Raw genomic sequence first — 18,102 nt, 5'->3', positions numbered from 1 at the left:
CAGTTCAGAGACAGGAGCAGTTGAGGGGCCACCTGTGTCTTAGGAGTTGTGTGGCAAAGGTCTCTAAACACCAGGAAGCATGCCCTGTTCACCTGAATCCATTCCTTTCAGCTGAGGAGGCCATTGGGAGCACACAGTAATGTAAACCTCAGCATCTGCTGTGGTGTGCTGTTGTGGTTAATTAAATTTATATATTGCCTTTCATCCAAAGATCACAGGGCAATTTACAACATAAGAACATAAAATGTGTAAGAATAATAAAAAACAGTAAAGGCCTTAGATTGCTTAACAGCCCAAAGGCATGTTTGAAGAGGGATGTTTTCATCTGGAAACTAAAGATTTGTAATGAAGGCAGCAGACGAACCTCTCTAGGAAGAGCATTCCACAAACGGAATACAGAATCATTGCAGAAGAGGCCTGGTTTTTTTCCGTGTTCTCACTCTATGGCATCCTCTCCTTGCTTTCCAGATGAATCCATCGCCGAGAAGCAGGAGGAAGAGGACTTGAAGTTCAACGAGGACATCATCTGCCCCCATGGTGAGGGCTGGGGCTGCTTCTCAAATGTCTGCTTGAATGATTGATTCCATTTCTGTACTGCCCTTACTCTGATGGGAGCGCAGAGCAGTGGACAGCATGAAAATGCAATTTAAAAAACCCCACTTCTAAAATAAAAAATGCAAAGCAAGTGCCAGCTGCTGAAATTTCAGCAAACTCATCTTAACATATATGCCCCACTATGTACTGTATTTATTTCCTACCTTTCTTCAGATAAGCTTTGGGTGGTGTGTGTAGTTCTCCACCCACCTCTTTGCAATGTTCTCATCACCACAGCCTTGCAAGGCTGAAAGAAAGAGACTGCCCCAAGGAAACACAATGAGCTTTCCTACAGCTAAGTGCAAATTTGAACCTAGGCCCTTCCCTATTTCTAGCCCCTCTGCTTGAACCGCTACACCTTACTTAGTCCAATACAACAAGAGTTTCCAGTGGGGTAGGCAATGTCCAGGGCTTTCCTATAAGGGTGAAACCCGCCTCCCTAAAATACCCATGTGTTTCAGCAGGGTGGAGAGCGAGCCGATTCTTAGTGTTCAGAAAGGAGTGTGAGGACTTCCAGTTCGCATCCTGGGCTGCCCTCTCCCCCTGACACCAGGAATGCAGTGCTCCTGTATCCCAGTTTCTGTAGACTGCAGGAGGGGAGAGTGCTATTGTGCTCCAGTCTTGTGTGCTGGTTTCCCCACAGGGATCTGGTTGGCCACTGAGGGAGCAGGATTCTCGACTAGCTGGGCCACTGGCCGGATCCAGAAGGCTCATGTTCTTTTGAGAGAAGGTGCTCCCCCAAGGATGCTAGCACCCAGGGAGGTTCGTGTAGGCCCAGGCCATTTTCTGTGGCTGTAAAATGAGAGAATCTCACATACAAATGCCTCCTGCTCCCTTACCGCTTTTATAGCTGGGTTGCGTTGAACAAGACATAATCTCAGTGCGAGTGTTTGTTTTGGAGGATGCCCTTCAGAAAGGTAATTTGCTTAAGAAGTCAAGGCGCATGTGCTCGCCTCCGCATATGCCATTGCTTCTGGCAATTAGCAAAGCCTAAGGAAGCCCGTAGTGTGCTCCTCTCCCAGATCTCAAGCAATTGCAGGCTCAGCGACTGCGTTGGCCCCTGCGTTTGGCGCACACCCATTTCCTGATGCTTGGGTCGCCCCTGGAGCAGGAGGTAAAACAAAAGCGTATTCTCCTCCTCCGCCTTAATTGCCAGCTACGTCTCCCTAATTGCCCTGTAACCTTAGAGACTGCAAAGAAAGGAGCTGTGCTGGAAAGCGGAAGGTCTTCTTGAGATGATGCGGCTCCTTACCAAGCACATAGCAAATTATTAATGTGCAATGGGCCTTTTTTTTTGCAGGCTCTCTGCTCTGCAATGGAGGCAGGAATAGGTGCACTCTGCAAGGAGCCCTCAGTCCTGGGGGGCAAGAAGAGGGGGAGGCTGCTCTTGGGTTGCATCCAGCGGCTTCATGTGGTGGTTCCTTCCTCTGTGAGCCTCGGATGCTGATGTGTTTTCTGGTTAGAATAAGAGCAGGTGGGAAGGGATACCTAGGAATAGGCTGGATCAGGCCAAAGGGGGCCCTTCTAGTCCAGCATCCTGTTCTCACGCAGTGGCCAACCAAATGCTCATTCTGGGAAGCCCACAAGCAGGACCCCTGAGCCACAAGAGCAACTCTCTTGTGTGTTTTCCAGGAGCTGGCATTCAGAAGCATTGATGCCTCTGGCTGTGGAGGGCAGAGCATAGCCATTGTGGCTGACAGCCATTGATAACCCTATCCTCCACGAATTTGCCTGATCCTCTGATTTATAAGCCATTCAAGTTGGTGGCCATCGCGGCATCTTGCTGCAGTGAGTTCCATAGTGAACTTACTTGGTGCGTGAAAAGGCCTTCCTTTCATCTGTCTTGAATTTCCTAAATACCAACTTTGTTAGATGGCCCTGGCTTTCTGCTTTTGGCGCTACTTTCCCTTAAAAACCACAAGGAGCAGCCTTATACTGAATCAGGCCATTGGCCCAGCTGGTCCCCTCGACACCTCACTATCCGTGAGGTTTTTTTGGAGGGGTGCCTAACCCTGGCACTCACCTCCAATCGCCCAGAAATCCCTGTAACAGTCGTCTCTTAAGCAGACAACACGCACCATGTCACCATTTCCCTTTGCAAGCAGATAGGAAGTCCCCGCACCCTAAATACCAACTTTGTTAGATGGCCCTGGCTTTCTGCTTTGGCGCTACTTTCCCTTAAAAACCACAAGGAGCAGCCTTATACTGAATCAGACCGTTGGCCCACCTTAGCCGAGTGTTGTGTACACAGACCGGCAGCAGCTTCTCATGGGTTTCAGGCAGGAAAGCTTTCCAAAGGAAGATTACAGTCCCTCGTGGTACCGAGAAAGGACTGGTTTTTAAAGGAGCAAAACAAGCTGTCTGTTTTTGTCTACGCCAGTGTTCCCCAAACTTGGGTCTCCAGCTGTTTTTGGACTGCAACTCCCCTCATCCCTAGCTATCAGGGATGATGGGAATTGTAGTCCGGAAACAGCTGGAGACACGAGTTGGGAAACACTGGTCTACACTGATTGACAGCAGCTTCTCTGGGTTCCTCTCCTGCCCCACTGCTCTCCGGCAACTAATTCCTCCTCCTTGGGGGGCTTGTCAAAAATCATGTGTGGGGAAGGGTTAATGCTTTGAAAACTGGTCTCCGGGGTGCTTGGTCTTTTAATGGACCAATTTGGACCTGAAGTGTTCTCACCCACCTGCCCCGGGATTCCTGCCAACTCTGTGGAAGCATGCAGCCGAAAGCTGCTCAAAAGGGAACCTCACAATTGTTCCATATTAAAAAGCAACGTCCATTGGGGACCGTTTGACTCCTTCGGACTCCCGTTTGGTGGCTAACCCAGGGGAGTTTTAAAGGGGGGGGGGCTCGAATTGAGATGTGCCTCTTTTTGCTCGAGTCAACTGCATTTCTCTGGCGGTTTTCTCCCCTCCCGCAGGCAACCTGTGCATATCAGAGAACGAGAGGAGGGTGGTCTCCGGAGAAGCCTGGGAGAAGCTGCAGCGCTACTTCCGGAATGCCCCTGAGTTCCCAAACAGCAAAGACTCCTGTTCTCAGTGCAAGGTGGCGGATTCCTCTTCATTGGAGGTTTTTAAGGAGAGGCTGGACGGCCACCTGTCATGGATGCTTTAGTTGAGATTCCTGCATTGCAGAGGGTTGGACTAGCTGACCCCAGGGGGTACCTGCCAACTCTTCAATTCTGTGATTCTATAAGGTGTCTGGGTTGCATTTTCCCTGCCTAAGGCGGAGTGTGCTCTGTGTCCAAGAATGCCCCAGAATCCCAAACACTAGGAAATTTTGCAGGCAAATGAGCCGTAGAGGGGGCAGGGGAGGTTTGCCCAATGCCTGCAGGACAGTTCTGGGTCTGTTTGTGCTATGTAGGAAGCCACCCTAAGCAGACTCATTGGTTCATCTACCTCAGTATTGTCAACACTGACTGGCAGTATCCAGGGCTTTTGTCCCTGGAGATGCCAGGGACTGAACCTCAGGCCTTCTGCAGGTCCTCTGCCACTGAGCTATAGTGCTTAGAAATAAAGCAAGCGCTGATTTAGATGTGAGCATAAGAACCTACTGAGTTGGCTCAACCTAGCTCAATATTTCCTAAGACTGCTCCCCACCGCACAGTCCCTGCAGCCAAAGAATCGCAGGCACTGTTGCCACAACCCTTGGCTTCAAGCCGTGCTTTCCAAAGTGGGTGGTACCACGTCTTTGGGGGTGCTGGGATTTTCTAGGGGGTCAGCGAGAGGCAAGGGAGCAGCAGGGATATGTTGGCTATGGATATGACTATCGGACTGGTATCTCTGGAGCAAGTCCATCAGTTTTGTTGATTACCTTAAACGAAATAGTTTTAGCTGGATTTTGAATGAATGTGCAATTAATGGTTCCTTCGCCGGTCGTGCCAACCACTGTTCTGAGTAATGATTTTTTATAGGGTAGGCAGCACTGGGGATGAGTTTATGGAACCAGGGACACCCCGCCCCCGCCCAATAAAAAGTTTGGGAATCAATGCTGTAAAGCAAAAACATAGCTCCCCCACCCCCAGTTTCTTTCGATCAGGATGGGGAGTGACTCCCGTGTGTGTTTTTCTGCAGATTCTGGAACGGGAAGGGGAAGAGAATGAGGCCCTCCACAAAATGATGGCTGGCGAGCAGAAGGCATCTCTCCCAAACCTCTTCCAGGACAAAAACCGGCCTTGCCTCAGCAGCTGGCCAGAGGTAGGAAGACCAGGTGTTCATGGTAGCAGGGTGGGGTGCTTGTGTGTGTCTCAGAATGAGTGCATATAGTTGCAGCGGCAGAGGTTACTTATGGTCGCCTTCTTGTCAATATATGTATGTACACACATTTATATGTTGTATGTAGACTGCTTAATCATCAAAAGCCTCTTAAGTGCTTTCACGATGGCGACTGGTAGATGATGGATTGTTTCTGTTGCTACTCAGAGCAGACACACCAGCCCAGTCCTGTGGAACTCTCTGCCTCTAGAGATCCAGCGGGTGCCTTCTGCCTTCTGTGTCCACTTTTAAACGCCTGCTGAAACCACTTCTATCCTGCCAGGCCAATGCAGGCAATTAAGAAGTCATCCACAATGGTTAACCGAGTTCTGTTTCTTAACATGGCTTTTTATTGTATGGTTTTATGCTTTTTCGTGCTGTAAACCACCACCCCCACACAGTTAGACGCAGTGGTTTGCAAATATTTTTACAAATATATCTGGTTTAATGGACATGGCTCATGTTCATTAACTTCAGGGGGTCTACTGTGAGTAGGGCTTAGTTGAATACAACCCATAACAATACGACATTATTTAGGTTTATAATTTGCCATTCACTCAAAAGTTTCTAGGGTGGCTTGCAGATGATGCGAAACAATGCAGTTTGGAACCAAATAAAAACCACCTAAATCGACTTAAAAACTACATACAGTGGTACCTCAGGTTAAGTACTTAATTCGTTCTGGAGGTCCGTTCTTAACCTGAAACTATTCTTAACCTGAAGCACCACTTTAGCTAATGGGGCCTCCTGCTGCTGCCGTGCCGCTGGAGCACGATTTCTGTTCTCAACCTGAAGCACTATTTCTGGGTTAGCAGAGTCTGTAACCTGAAGCGTATGTAACCCGAGGTACCACTGTATAATATACAGGCATGCCCCAGTTATGTGCATCCACTCGTGCACAACTGCATTTATGTGCACCACCATGAAATAAATTCTGTGTGCAGAGTCCAGGAATGTACCCCCCAAGGGGGATGCGTGTATATCAGTCAGGGGTGCCAGCTCTGTCTCTGGCGCCGAAGGGTTTTTTCCTGAGAGCTGCTTCTCAGCCGCATTGTAGAGATCCAGTCAGCAGCCTCCAAACCAGTTCTCTATTTCTGCGTCTGGGCAGTAGTGCCTGTGGTGAAGATCATTAATCGACAGTTTGTAACTGTCCTTGAATACGCTGTCCTCTGAGCAAAGGAAGACCCCAGGTTAAGTAGCTTGTCCCTAATATATTTTGGGCTGCAACTCCTATCAGCCCTGGCTGGGTTGATGGAAGTTGTAGCTGAGAACTTTTGGAGTGTTCCAGGGCATGTAAGACTAGTCTAATTGAATGCCCAGAGGTGGCATCACTGCCTGCATGCATTCAGCCCCTCCTAAGTAAACCCACAAAACCAAACTACAGGCCGTGGTTCCAAGTGATTGTTTACAGCCTTCTCAGGAAGCCTGATGAATGCTGCTTGGCTTTTCCTGAAAACTTTCCTCTGGGCAGCAACCTTTAACCAATGGTTTCGGGGGCAGAACTTTAAACCGGCAGGGGAAAGGCTGCTCTTGGAAGCAGCGCTTGAAGGAACTCCCTGAAAGTCTGAATTTCACAAAAGTTGGCAAACTGTCTTTCAGGAGGTGGACGAGCTGTACGTCGTCTCAAAGTTCTTCGTGGAAGAATGGAGGAAATTCGTGAGGTGAGAAGACAAAGGGAGAGTGAGTCTGGCTGCTGACCAGCCAGGTGCCATTATGACTAGTGGGTGAAACAGCTTCTGTTTCATAGCCCCAGATCTCTCTTGCTAGTCCTTGAAAACAGGGGCCTTCTGCATGGAAACAGGGGCTCTGCCACTGAGCTTAGAGACCCTTCCCCCTTTTATTAGAGCTGGAAGGCTCCTCTGCTTCCACCTGACACGTTCTCCCTCTTTCTAGTCTGGTTAAAATAAATTGAAAGTAGCAACCCTACTTTCTTGCTTGTCAGAAGGGCTTTTGCTATGCAATGCCTGCCATCTCTGCCTCTTCTTCTGATCTACAACCAGGCGGCCTACACGTTGCAGCCCCGTCTCCTCGGTTGGGAACCGGGATCTTCTCTGTCCACATGGCGGCCTGATGTTCACGTTTGCCTCCATGACCAAAGACGATTCTAAACTGTGAGTTGCTTCCGTTCAGTAGTTGCATCTTTTTCAGGTATTTTGGGGGCGGGGGGTAAGGAGTGAGGCAGTGAGGAGGATTTGCATGGGTTGCAGTTCAGCGTGCAGCTGCCCAGTGTAGGAACTCAGGGAGCTGCCATCTCTACCGAGTCAGATCCCTTGCCCTGTCTAGTTCAGTATTGTCTGCACTGGCAGGCAGGGTTATCCAGGGTCTGAGGCAGGGCCTTTCCTCCCTCAGCCCCTACATGCAGATGCTGCGTGGAATAGAACCTGGGACCTGTGAGGCAGGTGCTCTGCTGCTGATCTTAAAAACAAAGCAAGTTTCTAGTCCTCAAGATTCTGAATAAATAGCAGGCAGCCACCTCTGGAATGAAGGCTCACGTGGGCAAGCAGCCTGCATTCATTCATTCATTCATTCAACCAACCAACCAACCAGGTGACCCGTAAACTACAACTAATCCAGAACGCAGCAGCCAGACCGGTGACTGGGAGCAGCCGCCGAGACCATATAACACCGGTCTTGAAAGACCTACATTGGCTCCCAGTACGTTTCCGAGCACAATTCAAAGTGTTGGCACTGACCTTTAAAGCCCTAAACGGCCTCGGTCCAGTATATCTGAAGGAGTGTCTCCACTCCCATCGTTCTACCCATTGAGGTCCAGCACCGAGGGCCTTCTGGCAGTTCCCTCACTGCGAGAAGCCAAGTTACAGGGAACCAGGTAGAGGGCCTTCTCGGTAGTGGCGCCCGCCCTGTGGAACGCCCTCCCACCAGATGTCAAAGAGAAGAACAACTACCAGACTTTTAGAAGACATCTGAAGGCAGCCCTGTTTAGGGAAGCTTTTAATGTTTGATGTATCAAAGTATTTTAATGTTTTTTGGAAGCCGCCCAGAGTGGCTGGGGAAACCCAGCCAGATGGGCGGGGTATAAAAAATAAAATTATTATTATTATTATTATTATTATTATAACCAGGGTGGTGTTTGCTGAGGCTTTTTGAAAGCACTTCTTTAACTGGGGTCCCCTTCCCTGCTGCTTTCGATGCACGTGGTCTGTTGCGGGAAGAGGGAGGCCGCGCTCCCCTTTCCAAGTAAGGCAGCATGTTCTGCTTCTTTGCACAGTATAGCTCTGATATGGCCCAGCGAGTGGGAGAAGATCCAAAAGCTGTTCGTGGTGGACTACGCCATTCGAGTCATCAGGAGGCAGCCCACAGACGCCAGCCCCGAAGCACCGCTCTTCATCACCGAACCTGGTGAGTAAGCAAGCAAGTTTCCTCCATCTCCCCCACCTCAAAAAATAAACATTAAAAAAATCACTGGCTTGTGCAAACTCCACACTATGTTCCGCTCTTCCCACTCGGTTCTGGCATTCGCTTTTTCTGCAGGTGGCTGCAAGCTCAGGTATTCCACTTTTATTTTTAGATGACCTGCAGACATGCCCGACTGCCTGGGCTGTGCTCCATGCTGAGGTTGTGCACAAGACTATTAGCTTGCATTATGTGAGCGTTCGGCCAAAAATTATTTCAGGCAGCTGCTGTGCTTCAGAGATGACAGCTTCTCCCGCCCAACCCCTGTGCTTTGGAGATGGAACAAAGGCTTTTACGTAGAGCCAGAGTATATATATTTTTGCGGCTGGTTCCTATTTCACATATAAGCTGCAAGCAGGGTTTTTTTGTAAAATTTCTAGCGGCTTTAGAATTTTATTTTTTATAGTGATTTTTCATTGAGCTTTTGGTGCGACTAACACTACAGAAGACACCTTAAATGCAAAAAAGTATAACGAAAAGCAAATTCAGAATCGATGAAATATAGGATGACAAGACGTCATAAAGGGATTTCTGCATGTACCCAAAACCCACTTCAGATTTGAACCAGGTATATTATAATATGCTGGTTTCCTGTTATTGCAGCTTTTTCGTTATTATTTGTTTTTCTACTTCCTTTATTACAGGAATCAACTGGTAATGGATAATAATAACATGAATTTGAATTTACAGTGGTACCTCGGGTTACATATGCTTCAGGTTACATACGCTTCAGGTTACACACTCTGCTAACCCAGAAATAGTGCTTCAGGATAAGAACAGAAATCGGGCCGCGGCGGCAGCAGGAGGCCCCTTTAGCTAAAGTGGTGCTTCAGGTTAAGAATAGTTTCAGGTTAAGAACGGACCTCCGGAACGAATTAAGTATTTAACCTGAGGTACCACTGTATACAATACAGAATACACTGTATGCTGTAGGATTTTGGTATTGGTCTGTGTTGTAAGCCATATTAAGGTAGCATTATTATCCATTCACAATGGAGTGGAAGGTTTGCAGGCTGTGAAGGACTTGCTCACAAATTTATTGACAGCTGCATGAATTATGAGAACTAGGAAGTGGAAGGGGCAAGTAGAATATAAAATGGAAGAATGGTATAAAGAGGTGTGGGATGTAGCTATTAATGATAAATTAGCATGTGCCACTAAGGTAAGATGGGGAATACGCAGGAGAAATTATGGAAGGTGTTTGTAGAATTGGTACTGTTAAAACGGGAAGGGGTCAAACCATCACAAGAGGTGTTGAAATTTTGGGAGGTTGGATAGTTACAATGGAATGGATTGGGGTGGGGTGCACATTTTTATTCCTATTTATTTATGATTATTACTTTTATCAAAAGAAAAAAGAAATAAATACAGTCATACCTCGGGATGAATACGCTTCAGGAAAAACATTTTTGGGTTGCGCTCCGTGGCAACCCAGAAGTAACGGAGCGTGTTACTTCCAGGTTTCAGAGCTTGTGCATGCGCAGACGCTCAGAATGATGTCATGCGCGTGTTACGTTAGCTTCAGGATGCGAACGGGGCTCCGGAACGGATCCTGTTCGCATCCAGAGGTACCACTGTAAAAAGAATTACAGTGGTACCTCAGGTTAAGTACTTAATTCGTTTATGGAGGTCCGTTCTTAACCTGAAACTGTTCTTAACCTGAAGCACCACTTTAGCTAATGGGGCCTCCTGCTGCCGCCACGCCGCCAGAGCACAATTTCTATTCTCATCCTGAAGCAAAGTTCTTAACCCGAGGTACTATTTCTGGGTTAGCGGAGTCTGTAACCTGAAGCGTATGTAACCCAAGGTACCACTGTACATGAAGAAGAAATGAAGATTACCTCTGAAAGATCTGTACGTGTGTGTGTGTGTGTGTGTGTGTGTGTGTGTGTGTGTAAGTAAATAAAGGCTTGTGGTTGTTCTTGGTTTAGTGACATTGCCCAAAGTGCTTGGTCTTTGTAGAAACAGACCCCGCTGGTAGTTCATCGGCCTTTTTCCTTTCTTTGCTCCCCGACCTTCCAGAGCTGTGCTCAGAATGCAGAGAAGGGCTCTTGTGCCAGCAGCAGAGGGACCTGAGGGAATATGCCCAGGCCACCATCTACGTGCGGAAAGTGGTGGACAACAAAAAGGTAGAGAGACTCTGTCCACCCCACCCCTGCATATTCTCCTTTGTGCACTCTCTCTCTCTCTGTCTCTCTCTGCTTCATAAGGTAAAGGTAAAGGGACCCCTGACCATTAGGTCCAGTCGTGACCGACTCTGGGGTTGCGGCACTCATCTCGCTTTATTGGCCAAGGGAGCCGGCGTACAGCTTCCAGGTCATGTGGCCAGCATGACTCAGCCGCTTCTGGCAAACCAGAGCAGCTCATGGAAACGCCGTTTACCTTCCCGCCGGAGCTGTATCCATTTATCTACTTGCACTTTGATGTGCTTTCGAACTGCTAGGTTGGCAGGAGCTGGGGCCAAGCAACGGGAGCTCACCCCGTCACGGGGATTCGAACTGCTGACCTTCTGATCAGCAAGTCCTAGGCTCTGTGGTTTAACCCACAGCGCCATCTGCTTCATAGTTCTGGCCTAATCCCTCCTTCCTTCTCTGGCCTTCATAGAATCATAGTTGGAAGGGACCACGATAATCCTCTAGTCCAACCCACTGCAATGCAAGAATCTTTTGCCCAATGTGGGGCTTGAAGCAGTTAACCTGAGATTAAGAGTCTCATGCTCTACCAACTGGGATATCCCAGCCTTCATTGAGTTCTCTGTTACAGCACAATCCTGTCGGGGCCACTGGCATATGGACTTCAGGAACTTCTTAGGTGAAACGTTGGGGAGGGACTGTTGAGCTGCAATGGAACCTCCATGGCCAATGGCAGTATATCTCTGAACAGCTGAGCAGGGGAGCAGGGGGAAGCAAACGAAAGGTGTTTGTCAAGCTTGTGTGCTTCCTTGGTTGGAGATGGAGTCTCAAGCTATAAGAACGTGGGGAGAGTTTTCTCTGGGGCCTTCTGCATGCAAAGCACTCCTCTTGTAAACAAAGGCAGATTTCTAGTCCTCATGGTTCTGAGTAAAGGGCTGGTTTGAGTAGGAAATTTCCTTATACCTTACGCTGAGCCAGATCGTTGGGGTCATCTAGGTCAGCATTGTTTACACTGACTGGCAGCAATGACTCTCCAGGGTCTTTCCCAGCCTCAATGGGAGATGCTGTCAGGGTTTGAACCCGGGACACTGAGGCTCAGCCCTTCCCCAGCTTTATATGGTCCTGGGGGAACTTCAGGGAGCTGCTGAAAGATGCCTACCCACCTCAGGAATACATGATGACTCTCCCCTCTTCTGACATATGTCCTGGTGTTTCCGCCAAGGTGCTGGGAACCAGCTGATCACAGCAGAATATTAAGTCCTAGTGTGGGAAGGTCACAAGATCCTGTTGAGCAGGTTTCTGGAGAGGCTGCATGCAGGATCTTCTTCCTCTGCAGCTGCTGCTGTTGCAAAAGGGCAGAGGGGTTTGTTTGTGTCGGGGAACAGAGCATGTTGAAGGGCAAACAGCATCACCTTGGCCAGCATAACAGAACGGCTACAATCGGGCTGGTTGTTGCCAAGGGTCGCTCTTGGCAGGGAAGATCCGATCTAGGCTTCCATGCCGTTTGTGTCCTGTATTTTTAACACCTAGGGAACGGGGAGAGAATTGAAAGACAGCGACAGTGGAAGCAATGGAGGGGAATAGAAAAGCAGTCAATTTGGGTGAACAGGCCATTGCTAGAAGATCAGGTGCGCTTAATGGGCCTTTGGTGTTGCAAGATCTTATCTCAAAGCAAGTCCCCAAAGCTGATTAGGCTTCACATTTTGTAGTCAAATACATAAAAGGTAAAGGTACCCCTGACCATTAGACCCGGGCGCGGATGACTGGGGTTGCATGCTCATCTCGCTCTATAGGCCAAGGGAGCCAGTGTACAGCTTCCATATCAAGTGGCCAGCATGACTAAGCCGCTTCTGGTGAACCAGAGCATCGCACAGAAACTCCGTTTACCTTCCCGCTCAAGCGGTGCCTCTTTATCTACTTGCACTTTGACGTGCTTTCAAACTGCTAGGTTGGCAGGAGCAGGGACCGAGCAATGGGAGCTCACCCCGCCGTGGGGATTCAAACCGCCGACCTTCTGATTGGCAAGCCCCAGGCTCTGTGGTTTAGACCACAGCACAACCCGCGTCACTTAGTCAAATCCTCTCTATTTCACACACACACACACACACACACACAGAGAGAGAGAGAGAGAGAGAGAGAGAGAGAGAGAGACATATACACAGATTTCTCCTTGCCCAATCTTGAGGTAGAGACCAGCATCTACCAACAGCCTTATGACGCAACTCTCATGTTTTTGAGCCTTCTGTGGCTGCGGTGAACTCCTGACAACCTCTGACTTCAGGTGCCTTTTCCTTTTTTCTAAAGGCGACTCACAGGTGTGCTGTTTTCCTTTCCTTTGTTTTCCCCTTGCTTCTGATGTCATGTCCAGGTCATGAAGGATGCCGCCCCAGAGCTGAACATGAGCAGCTCTGAGGCAGAGGAGGAGCGAGAGGAGGCCCGCCTGGAAGGGGAGCAGGATCCAGATTTTAACCAGGTATGTCCTTGGTCACCATTTTTTTGTTTTAAGGTCGTTTGTTTCTCCTCCTCCTCCTGGGCCTCTGTGGATTGTGAACTTGCTCCTCATCTCTGCACCCTGGAACCGCTGAAAGCAAGTGGTCGAAGCACACGATTTGAGGCCAGACTTAAAAGCATGTACTTAAACTGCGGAACTCTCTCCCACAGGAGGCAGGGATGACCACCAACTTGGGTGGCCTCCGCAGTCAGAAGCAGGAATGTTTCTGAAGACTAGATGCTGGAAACCTGGGGAGGGGAGAGGGCTCTTGTGCTTCGGTCCTGCTTCCTGGTTTCCCATAATGGGCACCTGGTTGGCCACACAGAGAACAGGAGGCTGAACTAGCTGGGTCCAGCTGCAGGGCTCTTCAGTTCTTAAAAATGTGTGGCCAATTCCAGCTGGCTGAAGGTTCATGGGACTTGGAAGTGGACAGAATCTCAAGAGCTACACACAGGTTCCCCAGGTCTGGCACTGCAGTTCATTAGAGCCTCTTAGATAAGAACATGGCGGGTGGGAGTAGGGATTTTGTTTGCTAAGTCAGGAAACAAACCTGCCGCTCTGGCAGTCGAGTCCAATGAGCCGCCTTCCTGCTTCCAGGCCAACAGCAACACGAAACGGCAGAAAATGTCGCACCCAAACTACATAGTTTACCAAAAGCAGGGGATCCGCCGGAGCACGCGGCACAGGAAGGTGCGCGGGGAGAAAGCCCTCCTGGTGTCGGCGAACCAGACGTTGAAAGACCTGAAAATTCAGGTGAGGCGGACTTTGCCCTGAGCCCTGGAGGTGGCTTGCCTGAGTCCTGGCGGTCGGCGTGGGGAATCCGCAGAATCATAGAATTGTAGAGTTGGCCGTGACCTCCAAGGGATTGCAGCTAAAGCATCCCTGACAGATGGCCGTCCAGTGGGAAAAGAGAAAGGGTGCTGCTCCCCTTGATGATTCTGATCACTCTTTTAAGACCTGTGATCTTATTTTAAGATATTGGATCCTTCTCTCCCCCCCCCCACCACCACCTGAAGTGAGAATGTGGGGAGCAGAGGAGTGCCCCTTTGGCTGTGGGTTGGGGCTGAAAGGGACAAAGCGGAGGTGACAGATTGGGGCAAGAGGGGGAGAGAAACGGAGGAAGCAGCACGCCTCAACTTTTTGCCGTGAGGTTTCGTATTTCTTAAAAGCCACCTGTGTTTGTTTTGCTGCCCACAACGGTTGCCCTTCCTGCCCCTCATTTTGGCACACAGATCATGCACGCCTTCTCCGTTGCTCCTTTCGACCAGAACCTGTCGATCGATGGGGCGATACTCACCGACGACTCGGCGACGCTTGGCAGCCTCGGAGTCACTCCGGAGTCCGTTGTTTTATTAAAGGTAAGCCGGGAGAGTTGCTTGCCGCTAGGTGTGGTTCTCCTTCCACCAAGATATTTGTAGCAAGGCCAGTGGTTGTGTGCCACAATGCAATCTGGCTCCCTCTGTGCCCAAAACTTCCAGCCTACCTACTTTTCACTAGGAAGTTTAGGGGCAGGGACCATATCAATGGCTACTATCCACAATAGCAATGCTCTGTCTCAACTGCTGGAGGCAACAGGGCTTCAGAATATTAGTTACTGGGAATCACAGGAGGAGAGCGTTTCTGTTGCACTCGGGTTCTGCTTGTGTGTTTCCCATTGGTCCATCTGGTCAGCCATTGTGAGAACATAAAACTGGGCAAAATGGGCTATTGGCTTGATCCAGCAGGGCTGTTTGTATGCTTTCATGCTGGCTGAGCAGGGGCTGATGGGATTTGTAGACCAACACTTTGGGGGTCACCAGTTACCCCTTCCTGCATTCATTCATTCATCCATCCATCCATCCATCCCTGACTGGTCATAGTGCCCACCTGAGGCCTTATTTTGGCCTGGGCTCAGATCCCCCCTTCCCCCGCAAAAAGGAAGCCAAGAACACACTACCTTAACTTGTCTTCTCCCCCGCCTGCCCCGGTCTGTAACTCATTTGGATCTTTGGGCTGCCTTGATCTCCTTTAACTTCAAAACAATGGTTGAAGAAGAGCCACTGGAAGTAAGTGCTGGTTTTGACTTCTGGGAGGAAAAGGTGGCTGGCTAGTGGTCAACTGCTGCAAATCCTGTTGACAGAGATAATTAAGTGGACCAGCCCCTTTCCTGTCTGAAGCTATTGCAGACACCTTTATAAAAAGTCAGTAGGGATAAGCCACCCTAAAGCCCTCGTCGCCACAGCTGTGAACAGTTCCGGCCAGGTTCCCAAAAGGGGACGGACCGCCTTGTTTCTTTGCTTTTATTCTGGATCTGGAGTGTTTGGCCTGGAAATGTCGTCTGGTGACATGGAGCAGGAGGCCTTGTCTCTCTTTTGAAAGCACATCAGCCAAATTGGCTTAATAGGGCTCCTCTTCTCATGTCTCACTTTTTCCCTTCTTCCGACAGGCAGATGAACCAATTGTGGACTATGCAGCAATAGATGATGTAATGCAAGGTAGGGAGAAGTTTGCACACGCACGCTCCTCTGGAAGAATCCCTGCTTCTTCCCGCCCAGTCATTTTTACCTATTGGACTGGGGAGGCAGGAGGTGGTAGCTGGAGCAAAGGGTCCAGTCTGAGACTGACTCACACGGTTGTCAAGGGGTGGGAACGAGACCTTGGTCGCCCCCCCCCCAGTGCCAGGGAAAGCTGCCAAGAAGACGTTATTGAAGCTTGTGGGGAGCTGTAGCTCGGTAGAGCACCTGCTTGGCATGTCGAAGTACCCAGTCGGCATCTCCCGTTGGGACTGGGAGAGTCTCCCTGCCTGAAAACCTGGAGAGCCACTGTAGGCAATATTGAACTAGAAGGGCCAGGGGTCTAACTGTACAAGGCAGCTTCCTCTGACCCTAACCTCCACACCTCAGAATGTACCTTGACCTGTTTGCTTTCCTTTGCAGTCTGCATGCCCGAAGAGGGATTTAAAGGTATGCTTTGTTTTCTCTTCCCTCCAGCCTTATATTTACCTGCCACCGTGTTTTGCTCTCTTCTAACCTTTCTCCCTCCGCCTTTCCAAATTCCCCCCTCCCCCTTCCATTTACTCTCCAGGTACCGGTCTCCTTGGACACTAATGTTTTTCGACAACCGTGCCAGCAGCAGAAGTAACTGGGGTGTAGGGAGATGAGTTTGGGCTCTGGCTGGGCATTCCAGGAAAAGTGGACTTCAAAAAGACCAGCCAGCCGCCCAGGTGGGACTCCATTCTGAAGGGCCTTGGCCCCCTCACCCACTTGCGCTGCAGGAGAGAGAGAGAGAAAGAGCTGTTCTTCGGAGGAGAGCTTCTGGCCTAGTACAACAGAGGTGGAGCGTTGAGCGGTTTCAAGGCTGCACCTCTCCGTTTCCCTCCTGCAGAGGAAGAAGGGTCGGCTTGCTGCAGCATCAGATCTCCCCCACCTACCCTCCTGCGACCTTCATTTCTGGACCTGCTCTTTCAGCGAGGCAGATGTTCGGCTCCCTGGCAGAGGTCTTTTGTGAACTTGCAGGGTTTTCTGTTTCCAGTAGCCCTTGGCTTCCTCTGGCACTTCGTAGATATGCCCCCCAGGATTGAACAGCCTGCAAAATCCCTTTCTAAAAGCCTGAGGTTTGGGGTGGGTATGGGGAGAGAGGCACTTACTCAGCCTGTTATCAAAAAACAATGCCCTCCTGTTTTGTTTTGTTTTGCTTTTGTTTAAGACTTCACTTCCAACATTTTAAGATGGGCCCCTGATAATTAATCATAGTGAATTATTCTCGGGAATAACTTGATTTATTTTGGACCACTTTCTCTGGTGGAGGGAAGCCCCAGTTTTCAGCCCTGCCAGATTGACCCAGTCGCCCAGGAGCTCAAGTGAGACTTGGTGCGAGTGGAGGCAGAGTCTCCCCGCCCCCCCCCACTTGCCTGCCTTTTTCTTTGGAGTGGGGAGCAATGCACAAACGCTTCCTTAGACCTTCTGACACATATCCAAAAGAGCTTTGAAAAATGATGATGGTCCTGCACAACCGTCGGGGGGAGCTTTAGCATTTCAAAAGGGTGTGAGAAGTTCATTTTCCCTTTTGTAACAGAGAGCTGTAAATTTGGTGGTCCTACTATACTATCTCAATTTGCTGTTCCGGGGAAGGCAGGAGAGGGAGCCTGCGAAATTGGCGAGGTTTCCCAGCTGGGGCTATGGGAGTGGGGGGCGTTGAGGTTCGTTCTGGGTCTACCTTCGTGCTGGCTTTGGATCCAGTGAACAGCCCTGGGTCTTTCTTTTGAAAGAGGCGAAACGTGGTGCTGAACAATCTTATTCTTTCCCAAGGTAAAGAGTTAACAGTAATAATTCAGTCTGCCGTTGTGAGTGCTTTATAGAGCAGCCTGCCATTCTCTCCTTCTCCTCCTCCTCCCTTTCAGAAGCCAGGCCCAGAAGTGGTCTTAATTGTTCTAGATGGAAAGCAGTGATGCATGGACATCTAGCCCCTGGGAGTTCTGATATTTTTATTTTCCATTTACTTCCCCCACCACCTACCCACCCCCCCTTTCCGGGTTTCGTAATATTTCCTTGATGGGGGGCGGGGCAGAGTGTGTCTTAATTCACAAGGAAGACCGATCGACCATGCTGTGCTTGTATATATGTGTGCATACTGAGTGAGAGAGAGAGAGAGAGAGAAAAGATGGAGACTGACACACGAGTGATGCCTAAATTGTACCAAACCACCATTTCTGCCGGTCGCAGCTCAGCAGGGGAAATGGGCTCAAGCCTCACTCCTCATGCTTGGGACCCTCTTATTCGTCCACACTTGCAAAATGTTTTTGGACTAGTTTTCAGAGCCTTATTAAAAGTGTGTCCACATGGTCAGTCTTACCTTATTTGTACTGTATTGCATATAAAGCGTGTGTGTTTTTTTCACTTGCCTGCTCAGGTATTTTCTTTCCCCCCTGCACTTTTATAGATTCCTTATCAACAAGTCATGACAACAACTTTCTGTTTTTCTTTTAAAATTGAGGTTTAAGAGCTACACACACACACACACACACACACACACACACACACACACACTGTTGATTGTCATCAACCCTTATGCTGGCTTGACTCGTATCTCACGTGAAGACACACCGGTGAAGCTTAAGGCATTGAAGCTACAACTTCCCTGCTTGTTTTCTCCCCGTTGTCATGAAATGCATTTATTCCCCCTCTCACACACACACGAATTTATGAGGTAGCCTCAGGCATTGCTCACTGACAGAAT

General features: G+C 49.3%; 1 protein-coding gene across 4 annotated transcripts in view; it reads left to right on the top strand.

Annotated features, from left to right (window-relative positions):
- The window catches only part of USP48 (ubiquitin specific peptidase 48), a 40,503-nt gene extending 22,741 nt beyond the window's left edge, over positions 1 to 17,762 (top strand). For 2 of the 4 annotated variants that reach the window (XM_053401198.1, XM_053401201.1), the window contains 13 exons: positions 469 to 537; positions 3,519 to 3,667; positions 4,672 to 4,794; positions 6,451 to 6,512; positions 6,852 to 6,962; positions 8,081 to 8,211; positions 10,288 to 10,394; positions 12,766 to 12,870; positions 13,486 to 13,641; positions 14,121 to 14,246; positions 15,314 to 15,362; positions 15,804 to 15,830; positions 15,952 to 17,762. In XM_053401198.1, coding sequence (XP_053257173.1) covers positions 469 to 537; positions 3,519 to 3,667; positions 4,672 to 4,794; positions 6,451 to 6,512; positions 6,852 to 6,962; positions 8,081 to 8,211; positions 10,288 to 10,394; positions 12,766 to 12,870; positions 13,486 to 13,641; positions 14,121 to 14,246; positions 15,314 to 15,362; positions 15,804 to 15,830; positions 15,952 to 15,974 — 1,238 coding nt within the window. In that variant the 3' untranslated portion in view covers positions 15,975 to 17,762. Of the gene's footprint in view, positions 1 to 468; positions 538 to 3,518; positions 3,668 to 4,671; positions 4,795 to 6,450; positions 6,513 to 6,851; positions 6,963 to 8,080; positions 8,212 to 10,287; positions 10,397 to 12,765; positions 12,871 to 13,485; positions 13,642 to 14,120; positions 14,247 to 15,313; positions 15,363 to 15,803; positions 15,831 to 15,951 lie in introns of those variants that run through there. The other 2 variants (XM_053401199.1, XM_053401200.1) reach the window with 2 other exon arrangements.
- Positions 17,763 to 18,102: the final 340 nt, after the last annotated feature.

The sequence above is a fragment of the Podarcis raffonei genome, chromosome 8 (genome assembly GCF_027172205.1).
Source record: "Podarcis raffonei isolate rPodRaf1 chromosome 8, rPodRaf1.pri, whole genome shotgun sequence".
In the NCBI taxonomy this organism is placed as follows: Eukaryota; Metazoa; Chordata; class Lepidosauria; order Squamata; family Lacertidae; genus Podarcis; species Podarcis raffonei.
Note: the sequence above shows the minus strand (reverse complement) of the source record. Positions and strands in the feature narration are given on the sequence as shown.